Source organism: Tursiops truncatus, chromosome 5, assembly GCF_011762595.2.
Source record: "Tursiops truncatus isolate mTurTru1 chromosome 5, mTurTru1.mat.Y, whole genome shotgun sequence".
Classification (NCBI taxonomy): Eukaryota; Metazoa; Chordata; class Mammalia; order Artiodactyla; family Delphinidae; genus Tursiops; species Tursiops truncatus.
Genome location: NC_047038.1, coordinates 106718124 through 106745437, shown reverse-complemented (window position 1 = coordinate 106745437; position 27314 = coordinate 106718124). Strand labels below are relative to the sequence as shown.

At 33.7% G+C, this 27314-nt stretch overlaps 1 protein-coding gene across 6 annotated transcripts in view; it reads right to left on the bottom strand.

Moving 5' to 3' along the window:
* Positions 1-27314, bottom strand: part of FBXW7 (F-box and WD repeat domain containing 7) — a 207155-nt gene that overhangs the window by 28094 nt on the left and 151747 nt on the right. For 5 of the 6 annotated variants that reach the window (XM_073805492.1, XM_073805493.1, XM_073805494.1 and 2 more), the window contains one exon: positions 1749-1831. In XM_073805492.1, the coding sequence (XP_073661593.1) occupies positions 1749-1831 (83 nt within the window). Of the gene's footprint in view, positions 1-1748; positions 1832-4249; positions 4526-27314 lie in introns of those variants that run through there. The other variant, XM_004321731.4, reaches the window with a different exon arrangement.

The following is a 27314-nucleotide window of genomic DNA, read 5'->3' as shown; positions in this document are numbered from 1 at the left end:
AACTAAATCTATTTTTCTTTTATCAAATTTCAAAGGTAAGCTCTATTTTCTTCTCTGAAATGAAATAGGATGTGATTATAACTTAAATTTTCTAACAAAAATGATGAAAAATCATAGTTTCATCTTATTATTAGAAAATCTTTCAACAAAATTAAAGAATATCAAAAATACACTGATCAAGTCTCCAAAAAGACACGGCAATCAATATGCTGTCTGGTTTGCTTTAGTAAGACTGTGTGTTAAAAGGCTAAAAATAAAACTTTCACCTTTGCAGGTACTTTCTCAATAAAAAAGTCGGCAACTGAAGAAAAATTTTACTAAAATGTGTTCTGTGGTAAAAATTCAGCAGTCATTTATAAACTGCCTTAAAAACAACTGAACCATTTAATACTTTTGCCCTGGCATTAGCCATATTAATTGAAGACCAAAATTATATGGTTAACTGAAATCTATACATTAAAAAAAACAGCACATTTTAAACATTAAACTCAACTTTCTCATCCAAGAAACAGTTTATCAAGATTAGAAGAAAAAAAACAAAAATGAAGTGAATAGTTTCACTTGTCTATCACTCCACACCCTCTGGCGGAAGTGCCAAAACACAGTGAAATTTTCAAAAGGCAAAGCCTACATAAGAGGGAGGAAGGGAACAATTAACATGGGATCATCACACAAAAAGCATTTCCTGAGTAACCAAGAAATAGCTTTATTTTTCTCTTTTGTATCATTTTTGTATATAAAACTACTCTAATTATTATGATTTCTAAGTTTCACCAAAGAGCATCTGAAAGAAATATTTTCCACAACTGAATGAAGTAAAAGTATAAACTGGTTCCCTGGAAAAAAGAGATGCAATCTGTAACAATGTTCAATCACATAAACTTATGTCTGAGCAATGTTAATTTTATTGTATCTTAAAGAGTAAAAATAAATCTAAATCAAAATATTGAGGGGAAAAAAAAGAAATGTCACCATAATGAAGTTCTTATGGTTTCTATAACTTTCAATCAGTTATTTGAAGAAGTGACAATTATGCAAAAAAGACCCCCCATAAAACCCTTAAGATGCTTTTGTCATTTAAATTTTAAAATACCACATTCCAAATGACATCCAAAGCCATTTTTAATTAGCTGGGTAATAGATATTGTGCTTAAGTTAGCCTAATTAGCGTGAGAGTGGGAAAAGTTTTATACTGATGCAAAATCCAAAAATGATGGAATGGTGCAGGAAACAAGAGTACAGTTGTATTTAGTTGTTATGGAAACTATTCTACTGGTGTGGAAATGTATGTGTTAAAAACATAAGACTTACGAAGCAAATAAAGGGAGTTTCTAACATAGTAATCTCATGAAATAAGATTCAGTTAGTAATTGTGTGGTCTATTTCACTGCTAACAAATGTATCTTCAGTTATGCATATATAACTATCCACCCTAGAACAGCTGTTGCTATAGTAACAAGATACATTTGCTCATATCCATATTTTACGATTTACTTTTTAGAATTCCTTAAAAATTATGATTTAAAAATTTTGTAGATAAGAGAACTTCTGCTTGTGTCTTACTTCAATGTATTAGTAATATAAAGCCACAGTGGCAGTCATTCTTCTCCTTATTTAAAATGTATGTTTCTCAACTTTCAGTGATCTCAAAATGTGTTAAAACAGTCAACAGCATTAGTGACAGAATCATCAACTCTTTAAAGAAACATGAGAATCATGAGAGAATGAATTATTATACTTAATATTACCTTGTATATTCTGAGACTTTGCATGGTTTCTTTCCCAAAGAAAAAGAGCGGACCTCAGAACCATGGTCCAACTTTCTTTTCATCTATAAGGTAAAACAAATGAGATATGTTGAAAAAAAATCACCTGTCCAACTATCAAATCTTAATGTTAGCATCAGTAATACTGAAAAAATTCTTAAGTTTTCAAATGCCCTCAATGTTAATTAGGCATAGTTAATTAATATAGAAAATAAATGTTTCATACTTTCTTCTATTAGTTCTACTTTGTTTTACTCTTTACAAGACTGGAAAGGTGAATTTTCCCCCCTAATATTTGTCCAGAAGAACAGTGTATGGTGATTTAAAAATTGATATCCATCGTATATATTCCTTGAGAGTACTATACCTTTCACATTTTCTAGTTTAAGAACCAACACAGAGGAACATGTCATGTTAACCCACACAGAAAAGAACCATATTTAATATACTGTTCTTAGTGATTTACATTTTCCTTTAAAAACGTATTTTAAGAAAGATAAACAACAAATTCAAAATTTCAAAATCAGAATGGAAGTAATAGTCACTGAATTTAAAACACATTATTATAAAAGGGTAAGGAGAATAATGTAAATAAAATGCTCTTGAAAAGTAATTATGATAAGGCATAAAGCAATGAATATGGGCAATGAAGACAGTACAAATAAGTAAGTCCATAATAAGAGGGAAATCTGGAGATGGTATAATAACGGTAGGAAAAAAGCCATCAATTGATATTTTACACAGAATACATAGCTCTACTGACAGATACTCACTCAGGACAAAATATTCTAACTTGAAAACCAACAAGAAAAACAGAAAGATTTAAAAAGAATGAGTTATGCATCTTTGTAAGGTATACCCGACATCTGTAGTTTTAAAGTATTTTATTATGCTATATAGGTATGTAATATTGTAAATATATTCAGAATTATATTTTGTCGTCATCAATATTGAAATATATATATTTTTATATTTTACTATTGGTTAACTGAGGTCATCTTACTATAGATATGTTATAAAACTATAAAATAAGATCTGAGAAGATTCAACTTTCTCTATTTCAGCAACCCCTCTAAGATTTGTGTCTGCTAATTAATTACTGTATCATTGAAAATGATGGAAGCGGGGGAATCCCAGAGTGATAGAAAGTTACCCTCATTTTTGTAATAAGGTGAAAACCCTTGCTTTGCAGCAGCCTTATTTTCTTACCTATTCCTCACATGGGAACGTCATAACACAGCATGCCACACTATAAATACCAGAGAGAAGCAACAAGACTAAAAGCTTTTTGAACCACACTCTGGGTAATAAAGACTGTTTTTATCATCATGAAGAAAGTATTCTAAAACACAGGGATAATCTTACAACGTTAGAGGCAAGAGGTGAGCATACGACAAGCTCATCCACAATTTATACCTTAGTTCATGAAATACCGACAGAAACGGAATTGGTCTTATTTCAACCCTTCAGAAGTTTCTGTGCTCATAACATTGTTTTAAAGTGATTCCTCTCAAAACCCATTATTTTCTTTCTCCAAATAACTTTAATAAAAGGCAAAAATAAATACTTTAATACATAGGTAGCCACATGCTTGCATATATATAAATTATAGACACACATGTACACATACACACAAATGTATCCATCAGGAAGGTCAGTCAGTACAGATTACCTTAAAAATCTATTTTTTTATAACTTCCACAAACCCTCATTTTCAAAGTTGTTATGATAAACTTTGATATTCACTGTAATTAAGTTTGTAATACTGGCTTTCAGAACTTCCCTGGATATCTTGTAAATACATTGGTGCAAATGCCATTTGCCACTAAAGCAAACTTTATTTCCATCTTAGAAATCCCTTCAATGAATAAAAATGCCTGAAATTCATATCAAGGGAACTGCTGTGAAAGGATTTTTAAATTTAGAATATTTTATAAAATAAAGCACTTTCTGTATGACTATATGTCTTTTAAATATTATATTGTTTACTGAAAATACCGACTTTAGAACCAAAAATCAATCCTGCAATTTTGAAAGGGTACCGAAAGTAAATATAACCTCTTTAAATATAAATCCCCAATATTCTAGCAATTCTAGACTTTAAGAGAGGTAACTAAAGAAAAAAGAAAAACCTATATATAAGGTATAGAAAAATTACAGGCAAAAGGTTCACTAAAAGCTAACTAAGGATAGAGTATTTCCAGGTCAGCATTTAACGGAGGCACATTTCTAAAGTCTGAATATATTTTTAGAGGAAAATTCTCACATTAAAATGTACATTTTATTTTAAATGTAAAGCTTTTTCCAGTTTATGTTGTCTTTCCATTATTTGCTTACATTCATGATATAAAACAGAATATCAGACATCCAGCCACCCACCAAAATTAGAGGATACTGCAGCCATCTCTGATGATACAGATTTTCCTTCCCAGGCAGGCACACACACACAATCATACAACACAGGAAGAAAACAGCTTACTTACTTTGTAAAAAATCATTTTTAGTGTGCCGTAGAAACCCATATTTTCTGGATTTTTCCCCTTCAGTGATTCTGTGCCCCCGTGTGTCCGGCTGCTTGGCAGTCTCTGACAATATAAACCTTTTTCAGGTAGGTATGTCACAGATTCTAATGTGGACATGCTCAGGCACGTCAGAAAAGGAAGATTAGGGAGCAGAACCGGCAACAAAACTCCACAGTAGAGGCAAATGCAGCTCAGTATCAAACCGCTTCTTGGGACACACATACATACATGCAGCTTGACTGAGGAGAACTCAAGGGAATAATGAGAGAGAACCGAGAAGATTATTGGAGGAGACTATGCCCTGTCAAAGCCTGGACTGAACAGATTCCTCCCTCAGCAGCAGAGGGATCAGATTACATCTTCCCTTGAACACAGAATGGTGCAGTCCAGGATTCAGCAATGCAGACTGCACATCAATTACATGGTGATCCGCTCCAGGGAACCCGTAAGCACACAGCGCGCTGAACAGAGGGAGGAGGTGGGCAACGAAGGAGACCGCCCCCATACCACAGCCCCCTCTCTCCCCTTTCAAACTTTCAGGAGGTTATTTTTGTATTTTGTAAAACCTGCATTTTTGAAGAGTTTTAAATGGCAAGCATCGTTTCTGCAAATAAGTCCTTTCAGAAACATTTTGAAAATGGAATATATTTTCATATGGTCCTCCCAACGGAAGCAAAGCAGTCTATTTTCACTAACTGCTACCCTATTACAGTCAGTCCTGGATTAGGTTTTTCAAGTAGCTTGGACAGTCCAAAATGGGCAATTCCAAAGGGAGGAATTAGATATTCTTTGGGGCAATTTACAAAAAGGTAAACCAGTTTAGAGCATACGACATTTGCAGAAATTATGTAATAAGTTATACTTCAATCTGTATATTTCTTATATTAAGATTTAATGTAAATATTCCCTTTGCTTTCCCATTCCATTCATTTAAAACATAGTCTTCAAGAAAATTACCACACACTGCCAATCCTTACTAATCATGAGAATATCTTTTTATGATTAACAAACTAAGTATATAAAGTCTGGCTGAAAGGTTCTGTTTCTCCCAAGAGAGCAAAAACTGTGCTCATTGGAGAGTCTTATAATTATTTGTTCATTTACTGTTGAGTAAACAGGAGGCACTGGATTTCTACCTCTAAACTTACTTTCACAATGTGTACTGCTTATCATTAAAAAGTTATTATATAGAATAATAAAGGTACTAAAGTTTGCCTGAAGGCAACCTTTTTCTTAGAATGACTACTACGCAAATCTAGATATTTCATCACTCAACTTGCTACAAAACCAGCTTCAGAGGCAATTATAAGATTCCTTGGACTAGAAAGGCCCATTATTAAGGGCCTAGTTAATTAACTCCTACCCTCCCCATTAATGTTCTTTATTACAAGCAAACTGTGTGCCTATAGTTACTTAAGTACTTAAAAAGTTTCTTCAGGAAAAAAGAAATACTATTTTGACTTACTACATTTTAATACTCTCTGCTATGGTAATAAATGGCTTTTGTTAGAAAAATGATTCTAAATACTGCATAAAGTAGTATAATTTTAAAAATAAATGTTTACCTTTTTAATTAAGACATTAAGTCAGTATAACCTCTTTTACTTTATATTTTTTTAAACATCTTTATTGGAGTATAATTACTTTACAATGGTGTGTTAGTTTCTGCTTTATAACAAAGTGAATCAGCTATACATATACATATATCCCCATATCTCCTCCCTCTTGCGTCTCCCTCCTGTCTTTTACTTTAAAACATAAATAAGATAATCTAAAATTTTATGAAAATGTACATCTTGGGTCTTCTCCTGGAAGTTATAGTCTACATATTATCTTTAAAAAAAAAAAAATCCCCTTCCTGGCTCTTAAACTAATTCTTACCCTCAGAAACAATATGTACATGTACCCAGCAAAAGTTAGTTTTCTAAATAAACAATTAGCTTACTTCAAAGGAAAGTTCCTTTTAAAAAGAAATCTCTTACTCTTAGGAAAAAAAATCCCAAATGTTAGGAACAGACCCATAAACCCTTTTATTAGAGCTTCAGAGCATGCAGAATTTTAAAAAAAAAAAAAAAAAAAAAAAAAAGGATACCCCCTCCCGCCATTCTGGGCTGTCTGAAGAAACTAATTGTAAAATGAACACCTGAAATTCCCTCTAAAGCTTGTCGGAGGACAAAGAGACTACCTACCAGTCACATACTGGTATATACCTTGACTTCAATTGAAATCATGTCCTACCTCTAGTTGAATTAACCTTTTCAAATTAAGTCTACTCAGTTGAGGACACCGACCAACTTTAATAAACCAGGAATGCCGTCTCAAAATTTAGGATAATTGAAGAAGAAAATATCTTAACTTTGTACATTCAACAGAATGCTCTTCTGGTCATATGGCTCCTATGTATGGCTATGAAGTTACAGGAAAACCTGATTCCCACAAATGTATGTTTATATGTAGGTATGTGTATTCATATCTTATTTTTAAACAGGTGAAATATTTATCTGGCTCAAAAATCAAAATGATATGCAAAAAGTAAACACTGAGAAGACTCTCCAACACCCCCACCCACCCATCTACCATGGTTCCCACTTGGAAATGATTTTCATTAGTTTGTTTATCCTTTAAGTGAGAATGTGTATGCTTATAAATACTCACAAAGACTTAATTTTTCCAAATATTTAAACAATTCTCCCTAATATCTTGTTTATAATGTTAATTTGAATTGCGAAGAAAGAATTTAAGCAAAGCTAGTCAACCAAGTCTCTAAGTAGATTCCAAATTAACAGAATAAAAATGAATGATTTTCAATATTCTCTAAAGTACTAGGAATGAAAATTGTGATCTATTATATTATTTTCATCATAATCTATATATGAACAAAGCAAATGAAATCATTCTCAAATTCCTGTTTCTGGGAGTCTTGGCTAAAATACAAACATTTAAAACTTTATTCAGAGATTTAAGGTTTTTACTAATATGACTGAAAAAGGCTTTGTGTGTGAATCTTTATCTATCTTATCCCTGTGGTAGACAGAAACATTGTAAAACTGAGGTCAGTCCATAATCTATGTTAAATAAGTTTACCAAAAAAAGTATTTTATGCTTTATGCTAGAATGTTAGCTACTAAGTTCACTGAAAAAGCTAGTTAATCATTATAGCTAAGAAAATACTTGTGTTTCTCATCCACATTTTTAGAATTAATATCTCAGTGTATTCAATATCATTTTCACTACAATAAACTAAATCTTCATGTAATATCAGCTAAGCAATGAATCTCCCATTCTATAAAGAATTATTTCTTGTGCTGACGGACGTGCTATAAACCTTGCTGAAAATCTATTAGTAAGGGAGTGACTAACAATGAAGTCCTTAGATCATAGCCTATCTGCTAATTCAGACTCAGTGCTCATTTCATCACAACTCCATTGAGCTAGGTGTATGAGCAATGCACGAGGGCAGTAGCTTGAAAACTGAAAAACAGCACAAAGATAGGAAGATGTACTGCCCCAGAGTGTAAGCCTCTGGGAAACAGTAGCAGTAGAACGATTAACTTGTGAGCTAGTATAAGAGAAACGGCTCTTTCTAAGCAATTGGTGGGGATGACTACGTTTTCAGAAGAGCAAGCTGTGGTTATGGGCAGATACAAAAAACAATCTACATGTAAATAGTGAGAAAAATACAAACAGTAAAACAGTCTTCATGTATCATGTGTCTTCAGAGAAGTATGTATCTTATACATGGTGTCGACAGAGGAAGGAGTCGTTAATAGAGTACTTTTCCTCACCTTGACTCTCAGAGTTCATTATTTCCATTTTAAATATATTCTTCCATTGCACTTATCATACCTCATTGTAATTTTTATACATCCCTCTCCCCTACCACTCAAAGGTTCACAGCTTTCTAAGACATAGCAGAAAAATGATATGTAACAAATAATTAATAGTTTTGAATCACTGACCATACAAGCAAGTAGTAGCAACCATGGCATCATTTTTCTAAAGCATAAATATATAACTAGTACTAAATTATACTTAGTGCTAAAAGTCCAACTATTGTATTATAATTAGTTGATGATACTATAAATACTATTGGTTCTTTGCATTACTTTGCCAACATTTAAAATTTTATTTCCATTTTATAATAGTAGGATAATGTGTTTATATTTGTACATCAGTGATTTTCTTCATTACTATTATGACAACATTCTTTACTCTGATGTTACACTAAGAAAACCACCTAGCACAGTTAGCCGTCTTGCCCTGAGCACAGAATTTAGATTAGAGACAGTTTGGGATTTCAACATCAAAGAAAGGAATGGCAAGCATGTTGAGGTTGAAACAAACTTGAAATCTCACTAACCCACAATCATCAGGTTTCTGGGGTGCTAGTTCTTATTAAAAGGTTCACAACTGAAATTGGCAAGTTAATAAACCTGTTCTATCACAGGTATTATTTATTAAAATAGGATGTATGCCGAGCACCTACATTTTCCCTAATACAAGTAGGTGGCAGTATTGATCAATAAGCTATTTTCACATTTATTCATTCATTAAGCATTTATTTACACCAACTATGTGTCAGGCACAGGATAGTACATAATTTAAAAAACTTTTTCTTCCTCCATTGAATTTATGCTCAATTTAAGACAGAGAATAGGGTGATACATATACACATCTGATTCTTAGAACTCACACTGAAATTAGTTCAAAAAATTTTTTGAGAATATGTAAAACGAAACAAGGTAAGCCAGATTTAGTTTGAAATTACCATCCAAGGAAACAAATATTAAAATACTACTGCATTAGAAAATATCCCAAACACTAAATATTGTAATATATAACAACTTTGTTTAAAATACACTTGTTGGGAAGTGAGGGGGATGCTTCTAATAATATACAAAATCCTAACCTCAGTAAATCAAAATGCAAATCAAACTATCACAGCTTAGACTGGTTTAAAAAAATTTTAAGATAACTATGATTGTAGGAGTGGTACTTAAAATTTTTTTTCTTATTCCTGATGTTTAAAATATTTATAACTTTCTTTATAAAAATGCAGCCCCTGAAGATTTGACACAAATTACAATATTGATTCAAGATAAAGGTTTTTTTCATCCCTTAATTTGGGCCAAATTACTGATCTGATAAACACGCACAAATATATGTATCTACCAATAAATAAATATAGACACATACAGAATTTCACACAATAATGCAAGTTAAGAGTTCTATTTATCACAGGCACACAAGAAAATAATGAAGATGGGAGCTCTGTCTGTTTGCTCTTCTAAAATTTATATTGTTATAGAGCTGTCAGAGACTTACTACACATACCAAAACATTACTTACAATACTTCTTTGTAGACAAGCAACATCTGCAATAATTTGACAAAGTTGGTAAGTCACTCTGGAGTTTATCCCGAATTATCTAGAAGGCAATTAATCTTTAAATCTCATGCTTAGAATCCAAAATAAACTACCAGTAAGCATCTTGAATTCATACCTAGGAGTTTCCTCTCAAATTTTTATTATAAATTTTTTGTAGTAATCCCTTCAGTAAAGTAAGAAAAATACCATGGGAAACTATTTTTTGAAAGGTTAAGTTCAAGAAAAATAAAACAGCAAATATGACCCAGGAATGAATTTAATTAACATGGAGAAAGAATGAAATCAATTTTCCTTCCATGTATTGCTTAGAACCACATTTGCTCTTCTTTCTTTATCCAACTGGATATTTACTGCTGCTGTTCGTAATGTTCAAATATATTTACCTGGCTTGAGAAAAATTTCCTATAGATGTGGTATATCAACCTTGTATTTTAATATTAAAATAACCTTTCATTTTAAGCACTGCTTAAAATTCTGAAATTAATTTCTTATACCAGCTACTAGTCATGACTAAAAAGCTTTGAGAAAAGAGATAAAGGCTAAGAAGTAAAAAAGTTATATCCACTGAATCAACAAAAAAACCACTAATAGCAGGAAGCCATTGAGTGTAGAACTAGAAGGGATCTTGGAAATCACCTAATCTAATTCTCCTTCATTTGTGGAATGAACCTAAGTTTTGGAATCGGAGAAATCTGAGTTTAAACAACAGTTACGCCATTACTAGAGTGTTAACCTCGGTAGGGGTTATTTGACCATGATGAGTTCCAGTTTTCTCTTAAATGTGGTGGTAATACCATTTACCTTACCAACCTAGGCCACAGAGTCATTGTGAAAACACAGAGGTGCCCCTATAAAATAATAACTATTATTTACAGGTGAGAAAGGTAAGGTAGAGAATTTTCTTGCTCAGGGTCATACAGTTATTTTAGAGGCGTAGGCTCAGGTCCCAGGTTCACTACTTTTAACTGATTTGCATTAGCTCTGTGAGGGCTCAAGTCCAGCTAAAAAAATCAGACATTACTAAAGAAGGAAAAAAGTGTTATATTTTGCAAATATATATTGCGATATATGCATATTAATTGCAAATATCAATGAAATATGCAAACCACAACTAAATCTTTATTTATTCAGTTCATGGAATGAATATCTAGGTCTATGTAACTATGCTTCTGCTACACTTGGGAATCTGAGGCAAAGACATGGTAATTGGGGAAAAGGTAACAGAAACTGAGAGAAAGAGTTAGCTTAAATGAAATCAATCAATTAAGAAAAAATCACCCACTATCTGCAAAATGATACTGAAGTCAAATAAAAACATTGCAATAACCCTCCACCCCTAAGATACTTAAAATCCAACTGGCAAGACAAGAGACTAATAGAGAACAATATTTGACTGGATATCAAGTGCCAAATTGGGTAGTGTAAGAAGTCAGAAAATGGAGAAATCATTTAACTAGTCTGAGATTTCATAAAACATACGATCTTGCTTCTAAATTTAAAAGACGTAAGTTTGGTAGATGTTGAGGAGATAGAAGGAAATTATCATCTGTGGACCTAAGATATATGTGGAAATGCCACAATCATTAACTTGAAGGATTGACAATATAAGACTTCTAGCAGTCACTAGTTTTATAAGGCTCATTAGGGAATAACCTTTTTAATATTATTATCTCCTAATTCAAACACTTAATACTACAGTTAAAATAGCCTTTAACTTACTAGTAATGGTTTCTTCAAAAGTACTTCCTGCCATGACTCATTCTTCCATTTTAGGGCTAATATGTGTCTTTCTGTACAAGAAGAACTTTACTGTGTGGGTGTGAAGACTGTAGACCTTTTATTTTAGTTACAAACACTGACTATGAAGGGGTCCTTCTGTTTCCAAAGGTACTCATACAGAAATCATATATAACGGCAGGTTGTACTCTTGAATATAGGCGGGGTTGGTACAGATATAAGAGAGTTCTTAAATAAACATTCAAATGTCATATTCACCAAAAAACTTTATGAAAAGACAATAAAAAATGTAACTCAGGGCCAAGGTGGATACCTGACTCATTCTCACCAACATGTGGCCAAAAGGACTTCTACTATTCAAAAACACAGCTTGCTTGGAAAATGAAATACTTTGTTTTGTTCCACTCCCAGCCCTTTCTTCCCATGCCTTGCCCCTCCAGCCTCCAGACTCAAAGCCTCCTGCTAAGGAATAGATTTCAGTATAGAGCATTCTGAAGGCACAGAAACTGTTCACCATATACAAAACTAGGAGAAAGGTTACTGTAAAGCAGGAGTTGTGAGATTCAAACACATGATAAAAAGTATGGTCCTTTCGAAAATATATGCACGTATATTTAAGTGTGTGTGTGTGTGTGTGTGCACGCACACATGTGTATGGATGGGGAAAAGCCTACATAAATATATAAAAATGTGCACAGTGGTCATCTAAATTGCTTAATAAGAGATTTTCCTTCTTTTTCTTTTAACTTGTCAATAAACCAGTATTCCTTATTATGTGCTAACAACTGTTCCAGGCACTGGGTATAAGGTAGCAAACAATGCAGATGAGCTCCCTAGTCTCATACAGTTTGTATTCTGGAGTGGGGTAAAACACACAATAAATAAACTAATAAATGAAAAAGATAATTTCATATAATGCTAAGCTCTAAGAGAGAAATAAAACAGGGTAGGTAGTATGAAAGAAGTAAGTAGTTAACAGAGGGTAGTAGAGAACTGTAGCTAATTTTGAAAGGTATTACCCAGGAAACAACTTTTAAGTCAAAATGGAGTAGAGTCTAGACTCAGCAAGAATAAGGCCAATCTGGCTAGGTAAAGTGACTGGTACAAGATGAAGATGGAGAGGTAACCAAGGGCCAGATCATGTAGGATCTTGGCCACGGTCAAGAGTTAGGATTTAAGGAATTCTAGTGCAATGTGAAGCCATTAGAGGATTCCGAGGATTTCGAGAATACACAATTTCTGTGTATATGTTTTAATATTATTTTTTATATTTAAAAAATGTATATAAAATTGAAGACCACTCACAAAGTAATTAATTCTCACTTGCTGAAATTAGACATATAGAGAAAATGCATAAAAATCTTTTCAACTCTTTCATGTTCAATTACTCTTCCATTTCCCTTATCACTTGTCACCTCATACTAATTCTCAAACTTAGCACCTATTCCAAGATTCTTAAACTTGGAAAAGGAAGAGAATTGGAATAGTAGGTAATACTTAATTATTCTGTACCATGAACCAAGCACCATTCTAAAGCCTTTATATCTAGTAACTCCATTCTATAAGAATGAAAGGGTATCTACCATATCATCTCTATTTCCTTGCTCTTCCACTTTCTATGCCCTGATTTTATCTTTAAATTTGATAATTTACTCTTTTTGAGAAAGAGAGAGATACTGGGCTCAGATCTCTGTAGATTGTTAATGCATCTGCCAGCCTTACTTTAGCAAATGTCTACAATGGTGAAAGACATGGTCACCCTTAGTTATTGGAGGTGAAATGATTTTACCCATGGTACACTTTTTAAAACTGCTTCTCTGTAATCATAAAGGAATTCAGAACATAATCACTGAATCTTAAGGTTGGAAAAAGCCTTCAACTAAAGTTTAGTACAGCCTCCATTACACTCTTACGTATACTTTCACTAGCATGTTGTCATCCAGGACCTGGTTAACCTAAAATACTAAGTTATTCTCAACTCTGTGGTCTTCTATTAGTTGGCTTACTGATTTTGATAATTATGTTCAATTATAAATATTTGACTAGCAGACACATAAAGTCCAGATTCAAACTTACTGCACTTTTTAAAACATAACATCTCTTTCCAAATATCTTAAAAAATTTCCAGAAGAATTCAAAATGAGAAGGGATAGCTTAAACCATTCTCTTCAAACTCCAGTCAAGAATCAAGGTCTGTGAACCTGAACTTATTTCCCTTACTTAAAAACATTTATTAAGTACCTATTCCACATTGGTGCTAGGTCAGTAAGAAACATAAATCACACTGGGTTCTTCCTCTAGAAAGTGTACATCATAGTGATCTTTAATCAATCCTTTACTTATTTTAGAGTCGCTTGCCTGCTCTTTAAGTATTCAAGTGTTTGATGTAGCTGTCAAGTGAGTAGGGAAGAACCTAGTAATCATGCCCCCACTACATATAAAAAGGAGGATTCTAAATATTCATTTGAGAAACATCAATTTACATTTTAAAGCAATTACTGTACCTATAATTTAACAAACTGCATTCTTTACTTTGAAACTATCAAGAATTATATGACTAGCATAACACTTACATGATCTCCTACCTTTTCAGGAGATTCCAAAAGACTGTGAAGATTCAGTAAATAAAATCTGAGTACAAAGAAATATTGCTGGAAATAGTCATGAGTAGGGTTTGACATAATTTTGTCTGTCATGGAGACATTTTCAAAATAACTATTAATTTGAAAAAGTATCTGATCTACAGTAGTCTTTTATTTGCAATGAATTGTAAGATTGCAAATGACTAGGAGTACTTTGATATCTTGGCAAGACTATTGTAATAGAAATATTTTATTTATAAGTTCATTTTCTTTATTAAAAAGTTCTTTAAAATTTAGCACATAACTTAAAAAATATTTACCTATAAATACTTGAGGCCTCCAAATGTTTACAAATTAACTTTGAAAGTCTGTCACACTTGATACATGACTCTAAACAGTTCTTTCTGTAGGATGGATATCAGGCTTTCCCCACCAGTTGCATGAAAGCATGGTATGTAGTGATGGCATGCTGACTATTAAACAAATTTGCATACAACTTAATTAAGAACTGCTTTATGCACACAGCTGGTCTGCTGGAAACTGTTATATGGTGGTATGAGACCACTTCAAAAAACTAAATCTAAATTTTATTTTTATTGAGTCAATGCATGTTCAAACTTTTACAACATGAAAAAAAAAATTCTATGAGGAACAGCTTAAATCTACCAAAGAATATAAAGTTAAAGCTAGCAAAAAGATGTTGAAGTTTAGGATATTCTTAAAATTGTAATATTTTGTTAGCTCTTAGGATAAAGACAGACACACACACACAGAAACACACACACCCCTCTTCATTTTAAGCCTTTCCTTTAGAGTTATTCTATCAGGAGACAAAACAGCAAATTAAGAACTTAGAATTTTTTCCAGAGATATTGAATGAGGTGATATTAATCATCATGATCACAATGTAAAAAACCAAGACTAAAATTAGATGGTATCTTCTAAGATATTTTTACTCAACTAGCTTTTACTGAACAATTATAATAAACAGATTTTGTTAGGCCAAGGTGTAATTTACTCCCCACCAATTCATTTATTTCAAAGACCTTAACTTTGTGAAGTTCACTCTGTGTGTTTATATATACGTAGCAAAGGAAAAGGAAATTACTGTGAGAAAAATTTATGGTGAGCTTCTAACCCCACATTTCATTTCAATATTATCAGTCTCATCCAAATGAATCCTGAGTCATATAATGGTTCTCTATTTTCTGAACAATGAAACAAGAGGTGGAAAAAAACTAAACAGTGACTCAAACATTTTATTTTTATAGATCTAGACCTACCACATTCTAGAAATATTTAGCCAAGGTTACTGAAAGCCAGACTCCAAGCAAAAAAGAATGCAAAATTGAGCAAGATGTAGTCTCTATTCTGGAAGAACTCCCCAATTCAGAGGGAAGGACAGACAAATCAATAAAAAAATGACAAAGCAATATAACTGATAAATAAAATTGCTCAGTTTATACGACAATACACAGACCTAGAAAGAGGAAGAAATAAATGTTGTCACACATGGCAATATTTTAAACCAAAAGAATAAAGGAAAAATAAACACTAGATGTCATTCTGACTTGAGTGCTCCTTCAGTGCTCACTATCAAAGATACTATAAACTATTCAGCTTTGAATAATCAACTCTTAAAAAAAATGATCTCTTAAGAAAATGAAATATACAGGGAAGAGAACTTACTATATGCCAGGCACTCTTCTAGGTGCTTTACTTATATTAACTCACTGAAACTGTTAACAACCCTAAGAAGTAGGTACTACTATTAACCCATTTTACAAATAAGGAACAGGCACAGTGAGTTTAAGTAACTTTCCCAAGGTCACACAACTATAGAGTTGGTAACAGCAATTTAACCACAGGGAGATCTTGGTCTCCAGTTTATAGAAAATGAAATAGGGTTTTCTACATATATAGCAAGAAGTATTGGTAGTTAAGAAATCTTTGGGATGCTTCCTGGGCTATTTCAGTATGCAAATGTGTGATGTACGGATGAAATTTATGTTAGACTCACAGTAGACACAGAGAAAGAAAAGACAAACTAGGCAGCTAATTATGTACTCTGATACACTTTATTTGTGGCAATTTACTAAGAGCAACTTGACAAAGAGTTAACGCACTACTGCCAATGCTTACTTGGTGAAGAACTGCTCCAAGATGATGGCATCTTGGACATGTACTGAGGCTAAGCAGCCATCAGTAGGCAGAGTGGAAGAAAGTCTGATGGAAGGTGCTCACAACAACACATGGGTTTTGCCTCCTTTTCCCAAATACTCTAAGAACTTCTACCTCCTACCCTTATTTCTTTATATTCCATGCTTTATTTCCCCAAAACGTGAAATAATGAAAAAGAGCTGAGAACAGAATACAACGAAAGTGTCTTCACTGGAAGGTCCTTTCAAAGAGGCTACTGGGTCTCTCACCATTACCAAAATGATCTGAACGCTATAGCAGATAGGCAAAAGTTATTGTATACATTTTAACACTTACTGAAGGAACTGCTTCAAGTGATCTTTATTGGTTACTCTAATCCAAATACACTTAACAGGGAATTATGACTTCTACTTGATTTTTAATTTAGCTTAATTTAGCAGACAGCCTAAAAATACTTATTAACTAAGTAATGTGTATGTGTGTGTGCATATACACACACACACACACACACAGCATTTTTCCATCTGAGTACATACAGAACATACTCTTCAATATGTGATTATCACTTTGGCCATGTTTCTTAATTTCATCACATATGACCTTTTTCTAAGAGCCAATCCATCTTTAAGAAATGTCAATTTGATCCATGTGTGGTTATCACTTTCTAGCAGTAAACACCATTGTTGATACATGCATATCTCTATGAGTCTATCCTACAATTTGTTTCAACTATCTCTAATTACCTTTATTCTAAGTAGGATACACAATTACAACAAATTTAGATTTATATGGTTATTTTAATCTCCCACAGACACTCATTCACTCAACATTTACTTGGTTGCCTATTATACACAAGCTAAATTAAGTATGGTCTCAGCTTCATGACTGGAGTTCACAGTGTAGTAGGGGAGAAAGCATAAACAATTAAAACAGAGCAAAGCTGAAACTAGTATACGCTACACAGCGTTAGAAAAATGCATAACGTTAAGGTTTTGACCTAGTTTGGGGGTTCAGAGAATGCTTCTCTTCTCTAAAGGAACGACTAAGCTGTGCTGTGGCGGGGGAGGGGCACCCATTGGGCTGCAGTGCACAGAATAAAGGTATTATGGCAGGTGCAAGATGAGGCTAGAGAAGTAGAGAAGGGACAGCTTATGCAAGACCTCATAAAGGATTTTGGTCTTTACCATAAGAATAATGAAAAGTAAAGTCAGTCAAGGGAAGGGCATGACCCAGATATACCTCTTGCAATATCATTCTGAATGTAATGTTAAGAACAGAATGAGGAGTACAAATAGAGACAGATGCGGAGAACAGACGTATGGCTGACGTATGGCTATCAAGGGGGAAGGGGGGTGGGATGAATTGGGAAATTGGATTGACATATATACACTTATGTATAAAATAGCTAACTAATGAGAACCTGCAGTATAGCTCAGGGAACTCTACTCAATGCTCTGTGGTGACCTAAATGGGAAGGAAATCCAAAAAAGAGGGGATATATGTATATGTATAGCTGATTCACTTTGCGTACAGTAGAAACTAACAGCATTGTAAAGCAACTATACTCCAGTAAAAATTAAAAAGAAGAAAATAAAAAAGAGCAGAATGGGGAAGTAAGTGAGAGTTGATGTGGAGAGACTGAGGAGGAAGCTATTCCATTAGACCATGCAAGAGATAATGTTGGCCTGGACTAGCTAGGTGCATTACAGACGGACAGAAGTGAAGAGTTAGGAGATATTTAGGACATAAAACTCATAGGATTTGGTGACAGATTGGTCATGGGAAATAAAGGAGAAGGAGTTAGTTATTAACAAGAACACCAAAGTTTCTTACTTATGCAACTGGATGGAAGATGACAGAGGACACTAAACAAGGTCGGTGTTTGTTTTCTAGAGTAGGGAGGATCACAAGTTCCATTTTTAGTCTTATTTGGTTTGAGGTGTCTTTGAGACATCCAGGTCTCAACTCATATCATGCTCCAACTGGCTCTGGAGCTCAAAAAAAGGTCTAGATTGAAGATAAAAACATGGGAATTAACCGTGTATAGGCCACCTCCTCCTCATTTTAAAGCTGTGAATCACAGTGCTTGAACCCAACACGCTGTCACAATGTGTGCACACTAATTATTTGTCTCTCTTCACCATTAGACTGTAAGTTCCATAAAAGCAGTGACCACATCTATTTTGATTCCTGTTGTATCTCAGCTCCTCACACAGTTCTTGCACATATCAGGGTATCAATAAATAATATTTATATGAGATAATTAAGAATGTGAGATACACTCTAATCTACAATGACAGAAGTACAGAAATAATAACTGAAAAATATTAATAGGTAAACAATACATTTCACGTATTTATTATTTATTTACTATTGCACTATACATATTATTACTTATAATATTTTATATGTTTTCCCCCTCAGGGAAAAGTAATAAAATTTTCTACATATTTATCAGTTACACAAGTCAAGTATAAATTAAATTGGAAGAAAATATACAGTTTGATATGCAATGAAAATGCAACTATCTTTGTTGTTAAAAGCCACCCTGGTTTGGGACTTCCTGTACCTTTAAAAATGCCCAACAGAATATAAACTTTTACTGATAAAGGCAGTATGCAGTTTTAACAACACTTAACGTACACCATTTCCTACAGATCTCACTTACCAAGTATTCTATTGATTCATAGGTATTAACCTAACAGATAGCATTTTTGTGCTTCAATTTTACTGACAGGAAATCTACAGCATGTAAGTTTTTGAGAGTTACCAAAAGCATTATAACTAAGAAAAACCTTTGGCAATATATATCTTAATCCCTATGAACAGAATAACAGGCTGAGTTCCATTTCCATTAAAATTAAATTGAAAACTGCATTTTTACATATAATTGCCTAGCTTTATTTTGCTTCACCTGCTTTTTATCACCATCTCCCATTGAGATAGGATATATCAAGAAACACTACATTTAATGAAAAGGGTCAAAAGAACTAAGATCCCACTGAAATATCTTAAAAAATATATTGATAGATATTTCAACTACTACTTTATTCATTTTGGTTTTGTGAATATGGAACATATGCAAGTAATAATTTTAACAATAGATACATTTGGGGCATACCATTCACTTTTTTTTTTTTTTTTTTTTTTTGCGGTATGCGAGCCTCTCACTGTTGTGGCCTCTCCCATTGCGGAGCACAGGCTCCGGACGCGCAGGCTCAGCAGCCATGGCTCACGGGCCTAGCCGCTCCACGGCATGTGGGATCGTCCCAGACCGGGGTACGAACCCGTGTCCCCTGCATCAGCAGGCGGACTCTCAACCACTGAGCCACCTGGGAAGCCCCACTTCTAATTTTGCATGCAGATAGAACATACCTCATCTTAATCTTCAACGAAGTCAATACTACACATATGGATTTCCAAATCCTCTTTGGTTTTCATCTTCTGATAAATACTCTCATATATCAAAACTGAGGAATGTTATTACACTGCTCAAAGAATATATACATGTATACATTTCAAAGCATGTATACAAAACACTTTTGTATATAAACATACTCTGGAATGTTAAGTAAATATATTTGAAGACTACAAAATATAGTGCAAGATGATGAGAAACACTAGCTAACAGTGCTTTTTAAATTATATTAAAGAAAAACAAAATATACTAAAATAAAAAAGGAAAACTGATAAAAAAAATTTTGGAAGAGATTGTGGTTGGGCCATTTATTACTTATTTGCATTAGAGTTAATTAATATTCTAAAAAGGTCTACAAAAAGCTGAACAACCTCTCAAGCTCTGAATTCATGGCACTGACCTTAGACTTTCTCAGAATGATTTTTAATGCACTCTGTCATTAGTAAAACCTGTTCAAACACATGCCCCATCTGCCAGCACCCCATCTGCAAGAGAGCTTCTTATTCTTGTAGACAGTACAACTTCTGCTTGCTTCCTTCTCTACATACCAGCTGTATGGTAATGAGTGTGAGCAGCTGAAAATCCTGCATGATAACAAAGCTAATACGAAAACGGCAGAACAACGACTTCCCCTCAATGAAGCGGTTGTCCCATGAACACAGCAGATAAGCTGTTAAACGGGGGTTGGGGGTGGTGATGAGAATTTTATTTGTTTGTATGTGGGGGATGTGTGCTTGTGCCTGTGCACGCACGTGTGTGTTAAACATGGGTCTTCCACATAATTAAAAAATAAAAAGAACCAAGAGTAGTACAGGGTACCCAAGAAGGATCTAAATTTCTGAGTACTTTTGTTAAGACTTGTGAATCAATTCTTTAAATGTTTTAAGTCTCAACTCCTATATGGTAATAATATACCAGGTGCCATTTGGACAAGCTAGTTTTCAAAGATGTTAACAAGGTACGTTCCATTTCTTAATTAACTCATTTTGGGGCTTAATTTAGGGAAAGAAATGGCGTCAAAATTTAAGAATCATAATGAAAACTATTTCCTAGACATTTTAGCTGCTAACATAATATGTGAATCAACAAACTATGTTTTTAATTCTTATATAGCAATTTAATTTCTAAAAATTTAATGGTATTTGAAGCCAACACATTTATTCTGAACAGAGAAACTCCAAACAAAATACTAAGTGGCACATGTTACTTTCTTAATTCAGGAAGACATATTGGGGTTAATTTTTATATACATGAGAGTCACACTGAATGACTCTATATAATGCAAGAAGATCCAAATCACATTAATTTTTTATGTGCAGTATCTTTCCATTTAGAGATTAACAGTCAATCAGGAAACTTTAAGAAAAATGACTATCAAAATTGGTGTTATGCATTTTCTCTCACAATCTGAAGAAAGTAAAAATGAAAAAATATTCAAAATACTAACCGTAAGTGAAAGAAATAAGTACTATTATATGAGGAGAATTAATTATATTTTTACCAACACATCTAAATAAGTCTTATGTGGACTTCATTAACAGTTACTAAGTTCTTATTATATAACCATACTTTCTCTATGTTATTTCATTTTACCCATAAAACTATCCTGTGAAGTAGGTAGTACTATTATTGCCATCCTACAGAGGTGGCTTAGTAAGTGATGGAGCTAAAAACTTAACCTCAGGTCTAACTGACTCTATCTCTATGTTCTTAAGCAGTCTGCCATCCTGACATAAACTCCACAAGGGCAAAGATGTGGGTCTGTTTCATTCACTACTGTACTCCAAATGTCTAAAGTAGTCCTTGGTTCATAGAAGTTGTTGAATAGATTGAATAAATAGATGGAATGGATAGAAGAGATAACTGATCAGTTGTTTTTTTATTAAGTGTACATCACTTTAAGTGGAAAAAAAAGGCAATCATAAATTTTGTAAAAACCCTTAATCATTTTGATACTAGAAGAATTATTTACCAATTAAAGAATCTTAAAATAAGACTGTTTAGGAATCTCTTGTCAGGTTGAAAAATTAAGACTAAATTTTTAAAATTCTCATGATTAAACATTCATTTTGAAAGGTTGGTACAGAATGAATAAAAGCAAAATTGCACTGATTTTAGCATTTCCATGAATCCACTTGTCCTCGTTTTTATTGTCTAACTGTAAGAATGCATTTTCCCTGTTAACTAGCTTAACGTATTCCTTGACTTCAAATATAAATCAGGGCCATGAGCTTCTATAATATAAAAGCTTTTGTACTATATATATATATATATGAACCTGAATTGAAAGAATAGTTCCAACTTAATAAAACAGCACCAATCATCCCTTAAAAAGTAACACATAAGTTGTATTTCCTCAAAGAACACTTACAGATTTAAAAAACCCACAAATTCAGATGAGATTTACAAAAACAGTACTATACTGCCCCTACATGTTCAAACTAGTAGTAACAATGACATTTCAAAATCTAAAGTGATAGTGTAGAGATTTCTGTGGATTACTGAAAAGCTCTTTAAGCTCAAATTGTTCCCAAGTGAATGATATGAAATCACCCACACATAAAAAGGTAGTTAAAAATAGGAGTAACCCATAAGTTTCAATTTTCACTTTCAATACTAGCAAGGAGAAGAAACTTAAGATAAGAGAATTTCATCCAACATTATATTTTTTTCTCTCAAAACAGATTTCCCCAACCTTACATGAAGATATCATAAAATAACCATAAACAAATAGCTAGTCACCTATGTGCTTCTGGGATCAATGTTTATATATTAATGTTTGAGAAATACTAACCATTGAATTGTTTCCCCCAGACCTAAATAAATTTCTATAAAGCTCATAAATGTATACATAAACACATATATACATAGGTACTACCAAAACCACAACAGAAACTTCTATTAATCTAATACCAGATTTACTTTTAAAAAATCTACTGTAATTATTTTACCTTTTACAACATTGTAGGAATAAAGCACTATATATGCAAATAAAGAGATGTGCTGCATCAATAGGTCTTTGTAAAAGGAAATAAGAATGTCATTGCTTTTATCACAAATGGTAGTCCTTTCTGGTATTATTTCTATAGTAAAACTTACATCACATTTTAAAAATCCTACATTATATCTATCATTATTTGCATCTACCGCAATTAATCTACCATTAGTTAACTGATTTATATGTGAGACACATTAATTTATGCAACTTTCCACAACAAGTCAGGGATAGGGCCAAGAACTCTAATTCTGACCCAGGTACGATCCAGAAAGAAATCACTATGGTGGACCTGATAGGATATTAAAGACTAAAGTTTTCTGGCAAGAACATGAAAAATTAAATAATATGGAATCATATTTAATCTTTCAGAGCCTCAAAATAATATACTGGATACTACCTAACAGTATTTGAAAACTTGTAGGTTTTACTATCAATACATTTCACTTAAGTTACCAAAATAATCCTATCAAGTCAGGTAGAGTGTCTGCATATGCAGGCATGTGTATGGAGGTATCTTTATATACATATGGAGAAACTATAAACTACAAATGATCACCAGTTGACTTGGAAATGAAAAGTGTACAACTGAATAAAGGAGTCTGATGAAACACTGTATACTGGAGCAGATCAAACATGCTCTCCATGCCTAGGTGGAATTCTCAGGGTCACCAAAATGTTAAATTATAAAAAGGTAGGATTTTTGTTTGTTTGTTTTGTTCAATAATGTATCTAGAACTGTGCCTGGCAATTAGTAGATGCTTATTTGTTGAATGGATTAATTAATCCATGTTCCTCTGATTGATATCATGAGGATATCATGGAACGGTGACAATAAGTCTCTCAGAGACAGGAAAGCATCAGTGGCCTCCTTAAGGGAAGGTCTCTGCCTTATTCACCTTTGTTACATTAGCATCACAAGCAGGGAGTATGTATACGCCTAATACATACTAGCAGAATTAAAATTAATTTAGAGGTGTTAATATTCCACGGAAATACTGAGAAAAATTTAAAAAGTTGTTGCGGTTCTCATTCCTCATTTAAAGTATCTATCTGATAGCATGAGTTGCCTTTAATCACAGAAGATAAATAATATAAAAGCTCTGAACTATTATCATACTATATTGAGCTGCCTATAACTAGGTTAATAAAATTTAGGTATTCATTTATGTAATGTATGTTTTAAAGCAGTTAAATATGAATGTACTTAAGAAACTGAAGATAAGGCTTAGGTTACTTCGACATTTCAAAGTGTATTCCATTTCTAAATGTGGATGATACCTGTAAAACTCAAAGGTCTGCAGTTAGCTCCACAATTCTGGAGAAAGCTGTGTTCCTGACTTCAAAACCGTTGGAGTTTAGAAGGGTAATATGGTACATATACAGCGTATGGCACAACACTTCCAGTACATCACGTACAAACATTTCTGCAGCAAAATATACAAATATTCAGATAAACAATAAAAGTGACTGTCTTAGTTAGTTAGGGTTAGGTTTGGCCAACTTGTTAAAACACTTCTTAGTTTTCAGGGCTTACTGGACTCCTGATTTGCAGACAAGGGACCGTGGATTTATTTCATACTTGTTTACCCAGCCAGAAGCTTTGTAACAAGTTTATTTTTAGCATATTTTTCATCTGTCTCCCATACTCCAAGTCTTAATATTTAGTTTCTGTAAAATATAACCTACAAATTTAAATAGCCTTGCCCTGTGATGTTAAAATTACTATACTATTTGTACAGATTAACTATCAACAAAAGGGCTAACAATTCAGGGCAGTTATTTCTATGCTGTAGTTGTAGATTTACAAATCATGTTAGCGTTTGTATCTGATAACTGAGGCACAACCTAATACTATGACATCACCTGATGACAAAAACATCTAGAAAGCAATGTTAACAGTAATTAGATATTGAGGTCTTCATAAATTGTGAAAACAAAGTATAAATTACGTATTTAAAAATCCAGGATTACATGGCAAAAGTTAACCTTGAAATATTTGGAAACTAAGGATCCATTCACTCAACAAACCCTTACCCAGGTCAGTACACCACACTGTTCATGATGCTGGAGCCAGACACCTAGGTTAGAATCTTAGCTCCATCATTTACTAGCTCTAGGGCAAGTTAGTTAAACTTCCTATACCTCTGATTCTACATCTATAAAATATGGATAATATAATGCAATCTACTTCATGAGGTTATTTTAAGGATTAAATGAGTTCATATGTGGAAAATACTTAGAATAGTGTTTCCTCTGCATCCCAAGTTAGACTCTATTATATAGTGCTACCCTGTTTTATCATCATCAAAACATTAGCATTAACAGTTACTTTTCTGTTTCCCTAAATTAGAATCTAAGCTCCACGAGAGCATGGCCTTTGTCCATCTACTTTACTGTTATATCTACAGGTTCTAGAAAAGTTCCCAACTCTGTTCTAAGTCCTTAATACATATTTTGGGGCTGTTACTACTATTAATAAACTTCATATCCAGATATAAGTGAATAATTTTGCAGCAGTATAATTAACGTGAAAAAAACAAGATGGAAGACCAAGCAATAATACAAGTTCCTTCTGTCCATAACTTCTCTGATCATCTGCTTAGCAAACATCCTTCACATTTTCATTTAAAGTTACTATGAAGCCTTTCCTGAGCCATTTGAATTGAGACTTGGGTGGCCCTCTCATGCTCCCACAGTACTTTGTATATGGGTCCATTTAAAGCAATTATCCTTTGGTCTAAGGGTTTGTTTGTGGTTTTACCACTACCTATTAAATGCTTAACGGATTGTAATTTTCATTTTTGTATGTCCAGAGGCAGAGAGGAAGAATCATCACCTTTTTATTTACAGCCACCGCCTTGCACAGTACAGAAAATAAGACCAGAAGAAAATTTACAATTTATATTGTTTACTCATGTTTATGCATGATGTATGAAACATTCTTAAGAAGAAACTGATAGGATCAAAAATAGAATGACCTGGTATGTGGTAACTAGTTAATTCCTTTATTCATAAAATAAGTAGTGACAATAAAAGATATCAGATGGGGCTTCCCTGGTGGCGCAGTGGTTGAGAGTCCGCCTGCCGATGCAAGAGGACAAGGGTTCGTGCCCCGGTCCGAGAAGATCTCACATGCCACGGAGTGGCTGGGCTCGTGAGCCATGGCCGCTGGGCCTGCACGTCAGGAGCCTGTGCTCCACAATGGGAGCGGCCACAACAGTGAGAGGCCCGCATACCACACACACACAAAAAAAGATATCAGATGATCTGAAAATGCCAATTTTCCCCCAAGTTCCAATGGAATATATCTGTGGAAAAAAACTTTAGGAAGCCACATTTTAGTTTACTCAAAAAAAAAAATCAGATAAAACTATTAAAATCTCCCTCCAAATCTGCTCATAGCACCACCCTGTTCTTCCTTCTCTCCAAAGCATTGTAATAATTTTTATTTTAGCATTTTCTGACTTGTCTGGCTACTGCAGACTCTCAAAAGTGCCATCTAAACAAGTACACCCTATGTTTGTTTCTCCTTCGTTTTCGGAACTGCTAAGTAGTAATTACTTTTAAAATTAAGTGTCAAACTGTATCTGAATTTAGTTATATTTAGAAAATGAAATATTCAAAATCACAGCTGCACAGTCATTTAAAAACATTTAGTAAACAAAAACATGCCATATTCTAACAGTACAAAAACTCCTTAAAGAATTTTCCAAACTTAACAAAAGTTTCAACAAATTGGTCATACAAATATTTACACTAACTTTCTCTTGCACATCACTGGGAGCATGAAAAGATATTAGAGATAATTTCTGTTTTTGTTTTTTGCAGTACGCGGGCCTCTCACTGTTGTGGCCTCTCCCGTTGTGGAGCACAGGCTCCAGACACGCAGGCTCAGCGGCCATGGCTCACGGGCCCAGCCGCTCCGTGGCATGTGGGATCTTCCCGGACCGGGGCACGAACCTGGGCACGAACCCATGTCCCCTGCATCGGCAGGTGGACTCTCAACCACTGCGCCACCAGGGAAGCCCTAGAGATAATTTCTGAAGTCTAATAAGAGTTCATAGCCTCAACTGAGGAAACAAGATAACTAAATGAAGCTGTCAAATAACACCACTGAGCAGTACATATATGTCTAAGCACCAAAGGTAATTGCAACAACTACAATACGTTCCACTAATGGATAAGGACAACGGTAGATGCAACCAGTGCCAGGAGGAAGGTTCCAACCAGAGAGACAAGCTAGACTGTGAGGTCATGGAAAGGATTTGGAGAAAGAGTCACAAATGTAACTGGCAGATACTGAATAGATTAGTATGGGGGAAGGGAACATGACACTGGCTTTTTAAAGGTTTCATATTTCTATATGTTAAGGAAATATCCATCTATTTCCTCTTGGTTAAGAGTTCCATGAAACAAACGTTGAGTTTCATGAAATGTCTTTCAGGCATCAAGGCATTTTAGAATGGGAGACTTGCTACAACTATTTTAAATGAGAATTAATCATAGCTAGACTAGAATTAAAAAATAAAAATAAAAGGTGAACCTGGATTGGGGCAAAAGGCAAAGCTATGTCAGAAATGTAAGACTAAGTTGCAGTGCTTTAAGAAATAGGCAAGTATTTCTGGCAGCTGCTTTTGCTAGCATGAAAAGTACTCCTGTAGTAAAGATTATTAATAGCAATATACTTTGGGAGAAACTGTCATTTAAACTGTACAAACAACACACTAAAACTCAGAAATGTAA